The 20,523-nt window shown below is 38.7% G+C and overlaps 1 protein-coding gene across 3 annotated transcripts in view; it reads left to right on the top strand.

The window, feature by feature from the left end:
• LOC139950403 (calmodulin-binding transcription activator 1-like) overlaps nt 1–20,523 on the top strand; it is a 67,126-nt gene that overhangs the window by 3,893 nt on the left and 42,710 nt on the right. For all 3 annotated transcript variants that reach the window (XM_071949051.1, XM_071949052.1, XM_071949050.1), the window contains exon 2: nt 13,103–13,212. In XM_071949051.1, coding sequence (XP_071805152.1) covers nt 13,103–13,212 — 110 coding nt within the window. The remainder of the gene's footprint in view (nt 1–13,102; nt 13,213–20,523) is intronic.

Raw genomic sequence — 20,523 nt, 5'->3', positions numbered from 1 at the left:
GAACCTAAAACCATTTGTAAACGGGGCTGATGCGAGCGCGTTGCTGCCTGGTTGACCGCAACAGACGACACAGTCAATTCTCTTCATATTTACACATGTATTGTGGTACCAAACCTGATGTTTTAAGGCGTTGCAGCTTTTGTTAGAAAACCTCCTACCCTACAATCATATTCATAGTCATACATCCAGAAGTGGACTTTGCTGAGTACCAGCGTGCTAGATAGATGTAGATTATGTGACAATACGACTATGTACGACTACGAGGGTCGAGGCAAAAAAATGGCAAATGTAAATTTCTGGAAGTTCAGGGGAGGGGGGGGAGGTCATGTCGGTTGCACTAAACACCGACAACTCACGTCCCCTCACGACAACTCACGACAACAATTTTTAAATGCACTTTTTAACAGAACATTTGAACGTGCATGTAATTCAACCGTTAAATATGTGCACAAGAGTCGTATGCATCTAAATCACTTTCAAATTGTATTTTTAACTGTAAAAAAAGTGTTTTTTTACCCACCCCGAATTTAGTAACGAACGGAAATATTCGCCATGTTGTCTTTCGATGTACAGTCGCGTACGTAAGCGCACACGCGGATTGAAAAAAAAAATCGCGGCAGTGTGAGTTTCTTAAAACTAAAATTGTTCCGTAGTCACGCAACACATCAAACATGTCTGCGCCCAGGGTGGTTTCAAAACGCAAAGCAAGTTAGCACTCTAGTCAATATGTAGGCCTATAGCTCTATGCTCTAACCTTATCTCTATGATTATAATGTAGGCAAAGTGAATTCTGTTTCAGGCAAAGGCGAGATTGTGCATAATTCGACTAGATGTTGTGTCAGTCAGCAGAGCTTTTAATTGCTGAACCAAAACAACATACCCAAAAATGTTTTTGTCAACTTTCTTGACCCGTGCTCGAAAAATTCATACTTTCTTCAAGTTGGAACTCTCTGAAAATTCCATACAAATTGGAGACAACAGAAATCGCAGCCTTAAAGTCAATGTTTTTTTTTAATATTTTATATTTTATTAACTTGGAAGCCTTTATTAGGTTTTATTTGTTAAAGCATAACAACAACAAACGATTTTTGGTTTGGGTATCAGAGTGTTTTTATCAGAATCATTTCATGTGTGAAATCAATAAAAGGTTTGTGGTTGTGATGTAGAGCATATTTAAACCACAATGTGTGTTAAAAAAAAAATGTTTACCAGTCCAGTGGGGTCACTACATTTTGTACACTCAAATTACGTCAAATTGCGTGTCGTTGCGTTTCTGCCAATTAGTGGGGTTACTCAAAAAACAGTCAAGTTAATACAACAAAAATTTCGGGGAGGGGAAAAACTTGATATCAAATTAACAAAAACTATGAAAGATAACAACTTTATGAGATAACAATTTTACGAATGCTCTAGATTGCACAGTACCCTTAAAAACCAAAGATGAATACCAATTACATACAAACGTTCAAAAAACCTTTATAGGCAAAACCCCCACAATTTAGGTCCAGAATGCCCCACAGTTTAAAAAAATTTGGATGAGATGAGACTCCTGTATGTAAATGTCTGAGTGAAATATTTGAATGCGGGGTTTCCTGCATGCTGAAACTGAAAGTAAACATCCAGGATTTGTCTTTACAATGTTTCCATCATCACTTACTTTCATTATGTAGAGTACAAGCGTGGACTTTTGATCCTATGTTTGCCCAAAGACTTAACTTGTTTGAGGTTTTCTGACCTTTCATGAAGTAACACTTAACTGTTAACTGACTAGCAGATGCTTACATTACATTCATCACTGACAATGCACTATGTAAATCATGCTGAATGGAGGCCTGATGTTTCGTACAAATTTGCAATTTCATCATAGGGTGCCCTTTACCAAGAAGAAAATGCCTTGGTGCCCTTGCCCTTTCAAAAACGAAGCATACATTCCTGCACATTGTTTCTCATTGTTTCAACCACTGTTTCACTTTTCTTTGTCTCACTCATCGTTTCCCTCTTACACTCACTGTTTCACTATTTTAAACGCATTACATGTACTTGCTAATTGATGAGCTAACTCATATACTTTGAGGAAAAAACACACAATGTGCTATTGTTGATAGGGCCGTTCATCAGACAAACCAATGACATGAGTGTTACCAAGGTTACCACTACAGTACCTTGCACCATGCAGAGTAAATCCGCTAATATGTGTGATAACAAACAAAATAGTTGTTTTCATAAAATACGCAGTGACCAGAATGTTTTCTCTTGAGCAAAGTCTGTAAATCAATAATGAACTAAAAGCAAATAAAATACAGCGGCATTTGGGCTTTCAAGAAGAGAATTACTGTAAAAGCTTTTACCTGAACTTAATAAACAATTGACATAATTCAAACTTGTCAACTTGCTTATGACGTTCATATACTCTCCCCACCCATTGTCAATCTTTTTAATTTTGTAGCCATTTGAATTTCTTCTTTCATAAAAATGCCCTACAGATGACAGACAAGCTCACTTTAATTTTATTTCCATTGAAGACATTTGGAGCTCTTTTTTTAATTACACTGCCCTTTTATTCAGAATGGAAAATGTCTCTCCTGTTCAAAAGAGAACAAAGCTGATGGCTCGACGCTGTCTGGCTGTTCACTTTAATGCCAATATAATCCTGTAGTATTGTGATGGCTAATGGTTGAGTGATAGCTGGGTTTGTAAAGCCCCTTTCACACCCAAGAGTAATTTAGCAAGGGTCCCTTGCTAAATTAAAGCATGGTTATAAAATTGACCTCGTGTAAAAGGACAAACAATTTTCTGTCCAAGTTCCCTTGTAAAATATTGTCAAACATTGCAAAATTTTACAACCAAGCTAAAATTAATCAAGGGACCCCAGTTAAAGTGCTGTCGTGTGAATAGAGCTTTAGTGGAGTCTTGTGTCATCTGTGTCTGGAGGGAATGGCTCGGTCTTTTCTCCCCTACTCATCACATATTGATCTCTTGAATCATGAAATATTTAGGTGTCTCTTGCTGAACATTCATACATCAATGATAGGATAAAGTGGAAATATGTACGCTTCAAAGGGAAAAGGGAAGGCAACTTCCCATCAGTGTGATGACTAAATTATCATTTCCAAGGCCTTGGTAATGGTTACTTACACAATATACATGTACACTATACAGAGGAAATTGCAAAGATCTTAAGTAGTTTAGGAAGACGAGTTTTTATTGTTGAAGACCTGGCAAACATGGACAGTATCTCACAAAACACTACGATTATTTTCGATGAGGAGTCTAGATTAGCGTCATCATGCAGCAATCTTAAGCCCCTTTCACACGAGAGCAATTTAGCAAGGGTCTTTTGCTAAATTGTTGCATGGTTGTAAAATTATCCCAAATGTACTTTGTGTGAAAGGACAACAATTTGTTCTAACTGTCTAAGTTATCTTGCAAAATCTTGTCAAACATTGCTACATTTTACAACCATGCTAAAATTAAGCAAGGGATCCCAGTTAAATTGCTGTCATGTGAATAGCACTTTAGAGGTAAAAACAATGATGAAACAGAGACTTTACATACTATGCGCATCGCACAGGAGGAGCAACCTTCTTTTGATCTCTAGCTGGGGGCGCCCTTCTCTAATGACATCATGTCCATATTGCCAGACCTGATACTTCACGGAGGTATCAAAGGCAATTGCCTCCATGCCCCCTGGTCATTGCCTTGGTGCCCTACATGTAATTGCTCCAGTAGAATTTTACAATTTCCTCATATAGGCAGCCCTTTACCAAGGAGAAAATGCCTTGGTGCCCTCGCCCTTTCAAAAACGAAGGAGCAGACAGGCCTGTTTTGTCACAGTGATTGGTATTGTCACATTTTTAATAACACTATGAATGATTCATTGAGTACTCTAAAAGATGGACTTTTGGTCGTGCTGAAATACATGTATTGTCGTTTTGTGGCAGCCCATGGCTCCCATTGTCCCGGGGCCACATATCCCTCGTATCCTGTGGCCTTTCAGATAAACCTACACTATAAATAAGGACCAGTCAGATGTTACTAACGGGGTAAACATCCAGTAATTAGTGCTCTCTTTCATGAGTCCTGTAATTATAGACCCGAATAAAACATGTAGTAAATAAAACCTGATTGGAGTAATACAAGAGCACAGTCTCTAATGGGCATGTAGACTGTATTACCAAGTCTATTAATAACTTCTACCTAGGTCCCCTGCCTAGTTACCCCCTACTGTACTTGATCTTTGTGTGAATAAAGACTTATGTATGCCGATTGCCCATGACATTTTAAAAGAATTGAAAATGTCACTGTAGGCTAACTTGAGCTTGGCGCTACAATAGGTTAGTCTTCGGTCAGTAGGGTTGCCAGACATTTAATGCACATTTTTAAACAATCACCTTTTAAGCACAAACACTGCACAACTTATCTGAACATTGTACCTATTACATCCATAATTTTTACATGAAAAATATGCATGGTGTATTGAGTTCTAAAGTAGCGGTCGCCAGCTCACCAAATGCAAGGTAAACAATGCCATGCGAGGCAGAATACTTCCACTGTTGTTTAGTAGTCCATGAGCCAGTCGAAATTTGGTTTAGGTACAATGTTACGTTAGTCCAGATAAATGTCTGGAACTAAAGTTGACTTTCACTTTATACAAAGTTTCTTAATCAGGAACTACAAGTTTAGAATGCGCCTGTACCTCCTATATGTTTGATTCTTTGCACGCAATAAATAGTAAACATGCGAGTACAACTCTCTTTTGTGGGAGTGTTGGCTCTGAAAAGAGCCGGTTTGATCTGGACAGTTCGAAGAGTAATTGCTCGTCTTCAAGAGAGAAAAAAGACGAGCAGAGTATACTGTTTGAAACATCGAGACCAAACCGGCTCTTTTCAGAGCCAAAACTTCCTCAAAAGAGATTTAAAACACAGTTGTTATACCCGCAAGTTTACTATTTATTTATATTTTATTCCTGTATTACTTGGAAAATGATGTTCTTGTTATTTGACATCTTTATACGCGTAGTTTATGATAAAAGATCTCCTAACTGTGGAGTGTCCATCAACAGTTTTTCTCGACAATCAATAAATTAAAGATGTTGATCGTCTATCAGCCCCAATTACCAATCAAAACCCATCTGAATTTGACCTCCTCTACTACCTAAATTGACAGATGAGTACCCGTAATATTGCTCCACTGAAGGATTGATCGAACGGGCCCTCCATGGTCTCTCATGCCATCCATGCCTAATTGCCTGTCTACTCACTCCATTGAGCAGTTTCGGTTTAATTTACAACGTATGTCATCAGGACAGGCCTGGCATTTTGTTTTTGAAGGGGGCAAGGCCGTCATTATGCAACTAGGGCACAGCCATGGAGAAATCTTAAAGTCCAGCAGCCGATTTCACGAAACTTTACGCAACTGCGTAAGTCCACTTGCGCATTGTTTATGGCGCAAGTTGCTCTATAAACATTGCGCAAGTGGACTTACACAGTTGCAGAAAGTTTCGTGAAATCGGCTGCAGGAGAATACTTTGAAGGGGCACTGCGGCCAAGACCAGGGCAAGAGAGGGCATGACCTCCATACATACTGTAGATTGTCCAGGTCTGAACCCAAACTCTATGTAAATGTTATTTACAGTGTGAATATCAGGCCTGGTATTTCACAGGGTAAGCAATTGCCCCATGTGCCCCATGCATGCCCTGGCCAATGTCTTGATGTCCCTTGAAATATTCAGGTAGAAGTTCAAGATATACTCATGACATCATACAGTGCCCTTACAATTTTACATACAAGAACGAACAGGCCTTGATTACTGTAAACTAGGGCTGACACATGCAGATCTCTCCCTTCAAGCATTAGAAGTAATTGTCTCCATACCCTTGGTCCTTGCCTCGATGCCCTTCAAAATGCCTCAACGGAAGCACCACAGTGTATTAATTTGCGAAGTGTTTTTCCCTAATGATAAGTTAAGGGCTCAGCATTGAGAGAGTAGGCCTAATGCAATTCAAACTTAAAAAGAAAGGTTGACATTTTAAGTTGGCAAAAATTCACAGCCAAACAAGAATCTAGATGTTCACAGCCGTAGTCCATGCTACACTTTAGTGTAAAATTCACAGCCAAACAAGAATCTAGATGTTCACAGCCGTAGTCCATGCTACACTTTAGTGTAAAATTCACAGCCAAACAAGAATCTAGATGTTCACAGCCGTAGTCCATGCTACACTTTAGTGTAAAATTCACAGCCAAACAAGAATCTAGATGTTCACAGCCGTAGTCCATGCTACACTTTAGTGTAAAATTCACAGCCAAACAAGAATCTAGATGTTCACAGCCGTAGTCCATGCTTCAGTTTTGTGTCCCCTGGTTTGCCTGTTAACCCAGTTACAACCTACTAGTCCATCATATGAAGTCAATATCATGTGTAGAGGGATAGATGAGTGAGTGATAAAATAGATACTGGTTTTGCCTTAAGCCCAACTGGCCTCCTTCCGTGGCCGAGTTGTACTTCAAATTGTTTGGCGTACCATTTTTAAAGGGAACCAATAAGCCTTTTTGAGATATGGCGAACACAATGCTATAACACTATAAGGTTGAGGTAAATGTGTCTGTATACACTTACATCTAAACCAAATAGCACACTCCTATCACATCCGCCATACCTCAAAAAGCTTATACTGCCCCAACTCTGTAAGAATCCAACTTCATGTTTTGTTTGATTCTGTTGGACTGAGGCAGAGCTCTCAACTCTCCCTGATTCTGCTGAAAGGTCCCTGAAAATAAACCAATCTTTCCGTGTTCTGATTTTAACAAATTTGAAAGTCTCCCTGATTATGGAAGCGCTTCTACTTTCCCTGATTGTTGTACAAAGTCTCCCTGATTGCAAAATGCAAATGTTGGCATACTGAACTGGGGCCTGTATTTAAATTGCAGGCCTGTATGCTTCGCTTATGAAAGGGCAAGGACACCAAGGCATTTTCTCCTTTGTAAAAGGCACCCTATGAGAAAATTGTAAAGTTCTACTGAAGCGTTTCAAGGGCACCAAGGCAATGACTAGGGGGGCATGGAGGCAATCGCCTTCTTTGCCTCTGTGAAGTACATCGTTCAGGCCTGAAATTGTTTTTTACAAGGGAAAAGGCATCTATTTACATGTAGTATGAAAGGAAACTATGAAGGAATTTGGAATACATTTGTCCTCTTTAGTTCAAATGAAGGATCAATGAATGAAGAGAGATGAACGTTTTAAAATTGTTCCGAAGCCTCTCAAATCCTCTTTCTATTTTAATTACTTCAACTGAACCAAATACTTGGGTCTTGTTGAATCCGCTGTGCATGGCACAGGTCCAGGAGGTATTATAAAAACGTATGGCTAGTCCTAAGTTAGGACGAGTGACAAGTAACTCGTCCTAACTCGAGATCAGACTAGTCGAAACTCTTTGTGTAATCCAGCCTAGGTATCTGAGCGGTTAAAAGGTTCCTCATTCTGAATTCAAATTTATTTCATGTTCCTGATATAGGGATTTTCGATCCGGCCCAGATAGCTAATAATCTGGACTCTATTAAATTCAAGTCAGATGAAGAAATATGCATAACCATGGCGACGGGTGAAAATACACAGATATTAGGTGTGATTGTGTTTCCCATGCATGCCCACACATTGATCCGTGTTTTCGCTCCTGGACGAAAAGGTTCAATTCATGCAGCGCCTGCACAATTCAAGCTTTAGTCAGATGCCCTTACTTTGAAAAATCAGGAAAAAAACTGTTTAAATACATGTACCTGGAGCCTTAAAAGTCTAATAAAACCTTTATGTACATGTACAGATGTAGGTCAGTCTTTTATATCATGCTCAATAAAATATGACTATTTTTTTTCTAAGCACCACTTATACATCATGCCTGGCAATTGCAAAACTTGTGGATAGGCAGGGCCCAATTTCAAAGAGCTGCTTAGCACAAAAATTTGCTTAGCATGAAATTTCTTCCTTGATAAAAACAGGATTACCAACCAAATTTCCATTTGTTGCATATTGCTTGTTACAGGTATTTAGCTGTTGTTTGCTTATCCTGAAAATCACATGGAAATTTGGTTGGTAATCCTGTTTTTATCATGCCACAAATTTCATGCTAAGCAAATTTTTGTGCTTAGCAGCTCTATGAAATTGGGCCCTGGTCTGTGCAGAACATTGTTGTATGTGCAATAAAATGTATTTTTATTTTTGACACTATTTACTGATGGGCAATTTCACCTTGCTGACAAAATGTGACTTTGAACATTCCAAGGTCATATCAGATTTTGTTCATGTCAGATTTTGTTCATAATTACCACAAAAAAAAGTGGACACTATTGGTAATTACTCAAAATAATTATAGCATAAAACCTATATTGGTGCAAGTAATGGGGAGAGGTTGATGGTGTAAATTATTGTGAGAAACGGCTCCCTCTGAAGTGCCATCGTTTTCGAGAAAGAAGTAATTTTCAACGAATTTGATTTTGAGACCTCAGATTTAAAACTTGAGGTCTCGAAATCAACCATGTAAACGCACAAAACTTTGTGTGACTAGGTTGTTTTCTTCTTTCATTATTATCTCGCAACTTTGATGACCGATTGAGCCCAAATTTTCACGGGTTTGTTATTTTATGCATATGTTGAGATACATCAACTGTGGAGGCTAGTCTTTGACAATTACCTATTGAGTAGTGCTGGGCGAATAGTGAAATTTTGTTATTCGGATACCGCTGGCCAACTATCCGAAATTAACCGGATATTCGAATAGCTTTTTCGCCGCAAGAGGGCGCTGTTCGTTTGTGAATGAGATCTTATGGGCGGATTGATATTAGTTTTAGACAGTGTCACTCGGTTCATTCATAAAAATGACCGGATCTAATTTAAAGATGGCGATTTGCTTTTTGTTTTGATCGTGATTGACTCTACGTGAAGGAAAACTTTTGTAATCTTTGAACAAATTACGTGTGAAATGTCATTGTTTTAACTCTTCACGGAGGTGAGCATAGTTAAATACTTAATTTATGCTGTTTTATGCTGTCTTTTAATAGAAGTCTCATAAGAATTCAGACAAAACATTTATATCAGTTGTCGCCCGACGTCCGCGGATATTCGGATATTAAAGAATATCCGGTTACTCGGTTGTAATTACAGAATTATCCGGTTTGTAAATAGGTATTCGCGCCCTATGCGGATATCCGGTTAAGAAAAAAAAGGCATTCGCAGTTACGGATAGGAAAACCTATTCGCCATTAACCGGATATTCGAATAATTCGCCCAGGCCTACTATTGAGTGTCCACTGCCTTTAAAAAAAACATGAATTGTAACAGCATCAGCTGAACAAGTTTTGAGGTACTGGGAGTGCACATTGTAGTACTCTCTTCAAATCCAATGTGGGTTATAAACTATATTTAAAACACATGTATCATGCAACTCACTGTACGTACAATGCAACTTGCATAAAATGTCAAATTCTTTTCTTTTCCCCATTTCGCTTGTGATGTTTTGCCTCAGAATTATTAATTTGTTTAAAGGAACACGTTGCCTTGGATCGGTCGAGTTGGTCTTTGAAAAACGTTTGTAACCGTTTTTTTTAAAATGCATATGGGTAGAAAGATGTTGTAAAAGTAGAACACAATGATCCACACAAACATGCCTCGAAATTGCGTGGTTTTCCTTTTACCTCGTCGACTAACACGTCGGCCATTTATGGGGGTCAAAATTTTGACTCCCATAAATGGCGACGGTGATAGTTCGCACAGTAGAAGGAAAACCACGCAATTTCGAGGCAAACTTGTGTGGATCATTGTATGCTACTTTTAAAACATCTTTTCAACCATATGCATTATATAAAAAACGGTTAAAAACGCTTTTGTTTTGACCAACTCGTCCGATCCAAGGCAACGTGTTCCTTTAATAGTTGGGTTTCTGAGGTGCTTAGAAATATTACAGAGTTACAGAGTTTGCATGCTACATGTAGTTTACAGCGGCGGCGTCTACGCTATATGTGTGCAGATGGTTTTTGTATTATGACCTTCGCAATGTAAAGTATGAAAAATACTTTTGAGCATGTGGTGATACAATTACCATTTAACTGTTTGTTGGAGACAAGACAGATGTGTTAATTATTCAAATATTTATGTAAATAGCAGGCTTTGTTGTCTATTGCTTGATCATGATCAATAACATATTATAGTAATCATCATTAAATTTTAAAGAAAACTTGTTTGAAATTTGAATCCTGGACCCGGTTTCATGCTGTTTACCTGTTTGTCAGTTTTTGTGCTAAGCAGAGAAAATGGGCGATCTAAGCACGTTTGCACAAACTGTGTATACAGTGGGCTAATTGTCAAAGACTAGTACCCAAACTTTATGTAATATCTTAATTTGACCCAACAAAGCCTACAGTATTTGGAATTCAGAAAAAAGAAACTTGTAAAAATTGTTTTCTTTTCACCCACAAATTTTGAGAAACTAGCCAGCAGACCACATGGACTAAATTTTGACTTTTCCTCAGGTGTTTAAACAGGCATTTGGCCAGTGCACCACTGTATCTAGGGAGAACACAGACTCTCCCATACATAACATCAGGGAAAATTACCCAGTACACATGGTACAAAATGTACCTGGTACACATAACTCAGCAGACCCAGCGTTACCATGGGATCAACTTGGTAACCATAGCTGTTTATTGTTCAGCAACGAGCGGCCATGCAGAAACGTTGCAATTTAGTAAATTACCTTGCTCTGTCTGTCTCTACTGTCTAGAGACGCTCTAATAGTCTTTCATTGTTATAAAGGCTGGCTTTATTGAGAGTGTACACAGTATGGGAAATGGCAAGCCAGTTAGCTCACTACTAAGTGTGTTTTTTAAGCCTTTCTAAACTGTAAACAGTGTGTCATATTATAGATTGATAGTTGAAGGTGAGAAAACAATGCAAATGATGCTGTAAGTAATGTACCATTAGTTAAAGCCATTGGACCCTTTCGGTACAGAAAAAAAAAAAAAAGTTCACAGATTTACAAATAATTTACAGGGTTTACAGAAGGTAATGGTGAAAGACTTCTCTTGAAATATTAGTCCATGAAATGCTTTACTTTTTGAGAAAACGGTAAAACAATATAAATTCTCGTTAGCGAGAATTACGGATTTGTTATAAACACATGTCATGACACGGCGAAACGCGCGAAAACAGGAGTAAGTTTTCCCGTTATTTTCTCCCGACTCCGATGTCTGATTGAGCCTAAACTTCCACAGGTTTGTTATTTGATATATAATGTAGAAGATGTGATACACGAAGTGTGGGCCTTGGACAATACTGTTTACCGAAAGGGTCCAATGGCTTTAAGATAGTACAATCTTCACGCACACAGTACTTGAAGGGATGCTGCAGTGAACTAAACAGTTAATTTTGCTGTCATTTATTTCTGATGTATGTATTGAACATCAATAAAATGTGTTTTGTTTTTTCCCCGACATATCTCACTTGCGTAATTAGCGAATAAGTCATCCCCCCCCCCTTTTGTGGATTGTTACCATCGGGAATTCAAACATATCGTTGGCAAAAAGAGTCTGGTCCCTAACTACACGCGCCTAGGTACCAGGCCACACAATGCACACGTCTCTATATGCACACAGCCAGGGGGCCCGACGGCTCGGGTTCCCAACATGACGTCACATGAAGGCTCCCTTTTAGGGGCGGGGTGGGTTCCCCTAATCTCTTGAAAACCACTTTTAAAATACTTGCGCATTAAATAAAAAAAATTTAAAAAATATTTCAGGTTTAAAATGTCATGTTTAATCGTTTAAAATTGTTTTTAGACCACTGCAGCCACCCTTTAACAATGTAGTAAACATGGCAGGGTGATTTAGAACAGCACATCATCTGTACTTTCATGACTTAAGTAATTTATTATCAATTTATTGAATAACATATTTTTCAATAGCATCATGTCTACGCCAGTACAATGTAGCTCCTAAGGCTAATAAAGTTATGTAGTTTTAATCTGCTATAATAGTATTACGAAGAAAATAATTTTCTATAGTTGGAATAAAATTTTACAAAAAATTGACGATTTTATTGATTTCGATTCTTTGCATCTATATGACAATACGTTGTTTTTTACTGCTCATAGCGGAGTGAAATCTATTGTTGTTGCAAGACTTATAAATAATTATACAACATCGTGAACATACAATGAGTTTCATAGCGACTGTGAGCTTTTAAACTTTGCACAGAATAATAAATAAAATTGTTTACATCCAACAGCGTAGCGCAAGCACCAATAACATGATGAGTAGGAAATTAGAAAAGAAAACCCCAAACGAGAAACCCAATCCTTACAACAATAGCAAGGTCCAGATCAAGGATCGGAACCTGTGTCCACAGCATAAAGGCTAGCCTGAACATCCGACGTCACACTTCGAGGCTCGTGAATAACGCTAGAGACCTGCCTCCTAACCGGCGTGTACTTTCACCTTTGACCTCAGTCATTTCACATAGAGATACGCAGTCAAATTCTATATGGGACATGACAGCAGTGTACTGTTTGGGCATCTATGGAAAGCTCTTGTCACTGCACCTATTATTGTACCCAATGGAATCACTGGATCTGACAGCTGGGACCTGTCTAGGGGCCCAGTCTACAAAAAGGCAGAAAATAATCCTCCAAGACAACCTTGTCCCCAAAACAGGCCTGATGCATCAATTGCCTTTATCCCCCACTGTGGGCAGCTTTGGGAGCTCTCTTCACCCTTTTATTCCGTAAAGATCAAATTCTGAAAAACTGATACAACCATAATAATGCCCCAGAATGCAGAGTAGGGCTTTTAAAACCAAAAATAAATGTTAATATTGGGCTTCATGCTCGGAAGTTTTAGAGCTTGCATGCTTTCCTGATTCTGGTTTAGAGTTCAGTTTTTTTTTTTCTTCATCAGCCTATCACATCCCTGTCTTATTATTCTTCTGCCTCTTCTAATTAAATCTCTCAAGTAAGTATCCAACCTTTACCACTGTAACTCATCCAGCCGCATTCAACATGGACTAATGTAACGTGAATCCCTAAATAATCAAGGGTTCTTTTGTTATTCTTGTCTCCAGCTACAGGTTGGCCCGGCCAGACTCAGAATATCGTCTTACCTGAAATCCTTGGGCAGATCCCATGGGCTACGGAGCTCCCATGCCTTAGACATCGCTGGAATACCAACGAGGTATGTGATTACATTCAGGTTAATGCATTCTTGTATCCATCTGGAAAACCAGTGATTGCCAACGACTACTGGTTTTAAAGAGAGACGGCAATCTGAAATCTCAGGAATTGGCCTTGATGTCCCTTCTTACATTCATGGATCTGCATTATCTGTCACCATGATAACCAGTGGTATACTACTGGTTACTGAGAGAGGGCAATCCCAGATCTGAGAATTTGTTTTCACAGCATGAAATTTCCTACCGATGTATGTTGATGTAGACCTACATCTTGTTGCCCCTCCTTGCATTCTTGTATCCATCTTTAACCAGTGATTGGCGACTACAGTACTACTATTTAAAGAGACCTCAGAAATTGGCCTTGGTGTCCCTCCTTGCATTCTTGTAACTATCTGTGACCATGGTAACCAGTGATTGCCGACAACTACTGGTTAAAGAGAGACAGCGTTCTCGAGTCTCAGAACTTGTATTCATAACATAAAACTCACTACCAATGCAGACCTGGGTGGCTCTGGAGGGCATGACCTCTGTTGCCCTAGTCTTGGCATTGATGCCCTTTCTTGCATTCTTGTTTTATCTGTAACCAGTGATTGCGGACTATAAAGAGAGAGGGTAACCTCAAAACTCAGAAATTATATTTACAACAGGAAATGTATTTAGACCCTGGAAGGCCACATCCGGCCATAATCGTTGATGCCCTAGTCTTGGCCTTTCATGCATTTTTTCTTAGGATTGCAAAGAGTTTTTGATAATTGAAGGAAAGTTAGGTCCTGGAAATTTATCTTTGGAGAGGGCAAGGGCAGGGTACTTCATATTACAAAGGGCACTTTGAGTGAAGGGGCACCAAGGCAAAGACATTCGCAAACCTTGGCCTCTGTGTAATTCCAACAGCACCGAGGCATTTTCTTTTTGAAGGGCAGCCGATGAGGAAGTTGTAAATTTCTACTGAAGCATTTTAAGGGCACCAAGGCAATGACCAGGGGGGGCATGGGGGCAATTGACTCTCTGTTCCCTCCATGAATTATCAGGTGACAATGTGTCTTTAATGTCTGCTCTGTTCATTATATTCAAACAATTTATTTACAAGCTGGTTTGGAATGGTCCAACCTTCAGAAGCTTTTAAGAATCACAATCCTTGAGTTTTCATGGAGCACATCCAAAACAAACAAGACCAATTCTAATCAAAATAGGTGCGCTTGATTTAAGAAAACAACATTTTGCCATGCAGGCAACAATTTCTATTAAGGCGTTAGTGTGGTCTTACATTTTTTGAAGAGAAAGGCATTTAAGAAGAATGTTTTTGATGCGTGCGGTTGGTATCACTAATTGTTTGTTTGTACACGCACAAATATTTTGCCTTTTAAAACATTCATACATTGTACATTTGAAAATTTGTAGGTTTATCAACATTTAAAGACAGTGGACACTATTGGTAATTGTCAAAATCCAGTCTTCTTACTTATTGTATCTCAACATATGCATAAAATAATAAACCTGTCAAAATTTGAGCTGAATTAGTCATCGGAGTTCAGATGGAGCCGTTTCTCACAATGTTTTATACTATCAACCTCTCCCCATTAATCGTTACCAAGTGAGGTTTTATGCTAATAATTATTTTGAGTAATTACCAATAGTGTCCACTGCCTTTAAAGATTTTCGTCAGGGAAATATTATTGTAATCTAGTAGACTGCCCTAGAATGCTGGGTCGTGGGTTTGAATCCCACCCGCATACATGTAGCCTGTGTTTTACTCCTACATGTACATGACTCTTAAACTACAGAGTACACAGGGCTTATCACATGGTGTAAGGAAACAATATGAGATTGCCGTTTCTTGGTCAAGATTAATTACATAACTCTGAGATGATACATGTACATGCCTGGAATTTCATTTCTGAGAGAGCAAGGCAATTTTCACTTCCATTGTGAATCATGAAGTCTTTGGGAAACTTTTAAATGGGCACCAAGACCAGAGCCGCAGAGGCAATTGCTTCCATAACCTTGACCATTGCCTTAGTGCCCCTTGAAATTTACTATTCACACTTAGACATGTTAGATTTAGATTTCCCTTAATCAATGACAAACTGCCTCGTTCAAAAATCGACCTGAGTTTTAACTGACGTCTCCTTAAAAAATCTCACAGTCTTGTATTTTAAAGATTATAGAGATGAATTATGTGAAATGAGAAGTTGAACGTTCCATAGCACGCATCATCACCCAAGCAACACTATCATCAGTTGAAACTAGGCCTAGTTGAAGCCTTTTAAGTTTGACTGCCGTCACACTTTGGACTAGGATCAGGAGCAATTCACCAAGTCGGCGATTATAGTGCAGGCCTGATTCATCGTGGAGGCGATGAAGGCGATTGCCTCCATGCCCCCTGGTCATTGCCTTTGTGCCCTTGAATTGCTACAGTAGAAATTTACAATTTCCTCATAGGGCCAGTGAACACTATTGGTAATTACTCAAAATAATTATTAGCATAAAACCTTTCTTGGTGACGACTAATGGGGAGAGGTTGATGGTATAAAACATTGTGAGAAACAGCTCCCTCTGAAGTGACGTAGTTTTCGAGATAGAAATAATTTTCCATGAACTTGATTTTGAGACCTCAGATTTAGAACTTGAGGTCTCGAAATCAACCATCTAAATGCACACAACTTCGTGTGACAAGGGTGTTTTTTTCTTTCATTATTATCTCGCAACTTTGATGACCGATTGAGCTCAAATTTTCACAGGTTAGTTATTTTATGCATATGTTGAGATACACCAACTGTAAAGGCTAGTCTTTGATAATTACCAATAGTGTCCACTGCCTTTAACCAAAGAGAAAATGACTTGGTGCCCTTGCTCTTTCAAAAACGAAGCAAACAGGCCTTTAAGTTATAGTGTATGCATTATTATTATGGAATTGTCACACACATCAATTTGTTTTATTTGCAAAGAGCGAGCGACTGCAATGTGAGCAAAAATGGAACACTTAGGGGACACTTTTTTTCGAACGAGAGTGTTACCATCCTCACTTAGATTGTGTGGGAAGGGAAGGCTGAACATTTTCTTTCTTCACGATTGCCTGGTACTGCTTGCCTGTTAATTGCCTCTAGTGGATTGGCCTGATGAGTTCATAGTTGGATTAAGAATCCATTTGCTAGCCTGTCTTACAAGTTAATTATGCCATTAAGAGTACCTTTATAAAAAATAGAACAAGGGCATCAGTATTATGCGCCATGAAACTGTACATGAGTGCTTCATGTACAAAATCCCTAATGTATTACTGCGCTCCATTTAGCTTAAGTCCAGGCAATTTAGTCCCGAGAACTCAAATCCAATTATGTGTGTTACAAAATTGACCTACATGTACATGCACAATGTAGGTCTGTACAAACCACGCAGAAAAGCCTCCGTACATAAACAGCGAGGCGGACAACTTAAACATTTACAAACATTTTACAGACGTTGAAATTAATTTGGGCACACCATCTGTGTGATGAGGATTGGTGGATCCATCAGCAGGATGAGAAAACACCCTAGGCCCGATCACAACACCTGGCAAAGAAGTATCTAGGGCTAGAGTTTGGCTGGGAGACTACTTAGAAATGCAGTCACGGTAGATATGTAGTGTTAAAGGCCGTGGACACTATTGGTAATTGCCAAAGACTAGTCTCCACAGTTGGTGTATCTCAACATATGCATAAAATAATGAACCCGTGAAAATTTGAGCTCAATCGGCCATCGAACTTGCGAGATATGAATGAAAGAAAAAACACCCTTGTTGTCACACGAAGGTGTGTGCGTTTAGATGGTTGATTTCGAGACCTCAAGTTCTACATCTGAGGTCTTGAAATCAAATTCGTGGAAAATTACTTCTTTCTCAAAAACTATGGCACTTCAGAGGGAGCCGTTATTCACAATGTTTTATACCATCAACATCTCCCCATTACTCGTCACCAAGAAAGGTTTTTTGCTAATAAATATTTTGAGTAGTTGCCAATAGTGTCCACTGCCTTTAAAAATGCAGTCACGGTAGAAATGTAGCGTTGAGGCCTTCCTAAACATGCAGAGACGTGTAGAACATATGGTACAGGGGGACTTCATATTTCAACGACTCCAAAAGATGTCAATGAACGCTGGAAACAAAAATGCAAGCTTCAAGTCTTTCTATCATTTGAAACTGACAACCCTTTAGTCTGAATAAATGCATTTGAAATGAGATAAATTTAAAGCCATCGGCATGTCCCTACTCTAAAACTGGCAATATTCCCACAGCAGTGAATCCTAATTGTACATATTTTATAAAACTTAAGTATCTCCGTAACACCAAGATTCTCTAATGCTCCGCTCGCAAAGTTCATTTGCCGCTCGTTAGCGAAATACCACTTGGGCTAATGAAAGGAAAACACGCTGTTAACGTCCCTGATGGCAACACGGCGAGTCTTACGCCAGCCGCGTTGGCAACATCAACCAAAGATGCCATTAATTCCATCCATAATTATCAGTCGAGATCATCTTCCATTACCATGGCACCAGTAGGGGGCCAATTTCTCACCCGTCGCCGAGCGCCGGCAAGCAAAACTTTCCACTTCGAAACAAATTGCTCAGCATTTTATTTCTGAGTTGGGTGTATGAATTTCAAAAAGGTCATGTTTTGTGTGTCAAGTATGTTTTCTGAGAAAAGCTGTTGCAAACAGCTAACCAACCAAAAGGACGGATGGTATAACCGTATAAAATGCAAACAAATAGTTTCGACCCTAGCAGAGTCTTTCTCAGAGAGTTTGACAGGTTTATTCATATTTTCAAGCCCTACATGAAATGCAGTGTCTGTTGACAACTTCAATCTAGACTTCTCGACTCCAGTACGGTAAATTATTCCAACTTGACTTTGTCTGTAAGGGGCAGACACTCTTGTTGAAATGTTTTAAACGTGACCTTGGCAGTCAAATTCAATGGAATCTTGTACAACATGATTGCAGCCATTGTGTAAATATGTCAATATTTTATAACTTTAGTACAGTATGACAGTATACATTTGGTTTGCGGTAACACCATGTGTGTGAAAATTTGGCAATGCCGGCATGGCACATTTTTCTGATTTTTGACTAAAAATTCAACTTCACAAAATTCTCAATATGTACTTGCCAGGTACAGTTTTTGCTAGAGAACTGTCTTGCCATTTATATTCTACTACCACGGAGTAGATTTATCAGATTACTTGGGAGACTTCTCAGTTCTGAACAGAACTGCCATGCTTAGTAAATTGACTTGGACTACTACTTTGGCTTATATGATCGTTATTAACTGCAATACTGTAGAGTGAGTTCTTAAAGACATTGGACACTATTGGTAATTGTCAAAGACCAGTCTTCTCACTTGGTGTATCTCAACAGATGCATAAAATAACAAACCTGTGAAAATTTGAGCTCAATTGGTTGTCGAAAGTTGCGAGATAATAATGAAAGAAAAAACAACCTTGTCACATGAAGTTGTGTGCGTTTAGATGGTTGATTTCGAGACCTCAAATTCTATATCTGAGGTCTCAAAATCAAGTTCGTGGAAAATTAATTCTTTCTCGAAAACTACATGTATGTCACTTTAGAGGGAGCCGTTTCTCACAATGTTTTATACCATCAACCTCTCCCCATTACTCGTCACCAAGTAAGGTTTTATGCTTGAAATAATTATTTTGAGTAATTACCAACAGTGTCCACTGCCTTTAAGCTGGTCTCATTGTTTCGACTAGCTTGCTCTAGTCATCATCAGGAGACTGAAGAGAAGCGAGAAGTGGGCCTATTTATAGGGGTTTATTAATACGGTTCAGTATTAGCAGCTGTTAGTATTAGCAGTATTGTACACTGCAGTGCTAAGTATACGCATCCTACATGTCCTACAATACTTGCGAAGCAGAATTGCCTACAAAGTTGATCATAACACAGTCTGGTTTTTTGGAGGCTTCAGTGGTAATAGCCTCCATTTTACCTGTCTTTAACTGTTTACCCTGATAAGTCTTTGATGGAATTACCTTTTTCTTTCTTCTTGGAAAGCGAAGCCAAATTAAAGGCAGGGTAGCCTATACTTTTGATAAATGTCAAAGAACGTTTTTCCAATCATACATTACAGAAAGTACATGTATAGGCTCAGTTTGTTTTTAAGTTGCTAGAAAAAATGAAGAAGAAAAAGTTGCATCGATTTGTGAAAAATTAAGAATAAACAACCTATGTTGAATCAAATTTGTGTGTTTTTCAGAAGCCTTTCTCAGATCACATTTTTGTGTGAACAATTACTGAGCTTTTCTCTCAAAGGGTGTCGTTTCTAACGATGCTTTAAAATGTCATCAGCTTTCCAGTGCTTTTTACCATAGAGCAAGGTACAATGTAATTTTTTTTACCAAGTAAGATTTTTCGGTCATTAATTTTTTCAGTAATCACCAAATGTATAGGGGCCTACATATATACTCTCCCTTAGGTTTTTAAAACATGCAGTAGATCTACTGTCAAGAAAGTCTGTTATTGTTTGATTTCTACATCGTGCTTAAAAAAAAATAGCTATAATTTTTATTTAAGACGTTGTGTAAGATGCTGTTAAGCCAAACTCATTAAGGACAAGTGTCTCTGAAACCTAAAACCCATCATGATTTACCGGAAACTCTTGAATGGTCTTGAAGTGATGTGCAGCGTTGTTAAAGGAACACGTTGCCTTGGATCGGTCGAGTTGGTCTTTGAAAAGCGTCCTGTAACCGTTTGTTATAACATCGATATGGTTAGAAAGATGTTGTAAAAGTAGAATACAATGATCTACACTAATATGCCTCGCAATTGCGTGGTTTTCGCTTAACCTCGTCGACAAACACGGTCGGCCATTTATGGGAGTCAAAACTTTGACTCCCATAAATGGCCGACCGTGTTAGTTCGCGACGTAAAATGAAAGCCGTGCAATTTTGAGTGATACTTGTGTGGATCATTATATTCTACTTTTAAAATATCATTCTAACCATTATATGCATTTCATAACAAACTGTTTCAAACGCTTTTCATAGACCAACTCGTCCGATCCAAGGCAACGTGTTCCTTTAACAGTAGGTACAATATACAGTAGAGACCATGCTCAGATGCTTGAGTCACTACATGTCCCGTGGGTAATAAGACACACTGGTGGCTGTCATCTATTATTAACTCATATTGCTAAAGGTGTGGTTAGAGTTCAATGCACCAAAATTGATAGAGGAATCTGAAGAAGCGGCATGTTTAAAGGCACTGGACACTATTGGTAATTACTCAAAATAGCTGTTAGCATATCAAAGTTACCTACTTGGTGTTATG

Source organism: Asterias amurensis, chromosome 18 (assembly GCF_032118995.1).
Source record: "Asterias amurensis chromosome 18, ASM3211899v1".
In the NCBI taxonomy this organism is placed as follows: domain Eukaryota; kingdom Metazoa; phylum Echinodermata; class Asteroidea; order Forcipulatida; family Asteriidae; genus Asterias; species Asterias amurensis.
The sequence above is the reverse complement of the archived record's forward strand: the minus strand, read 5'-3'. Positions and strand labels throughout refer to the sequence as shown.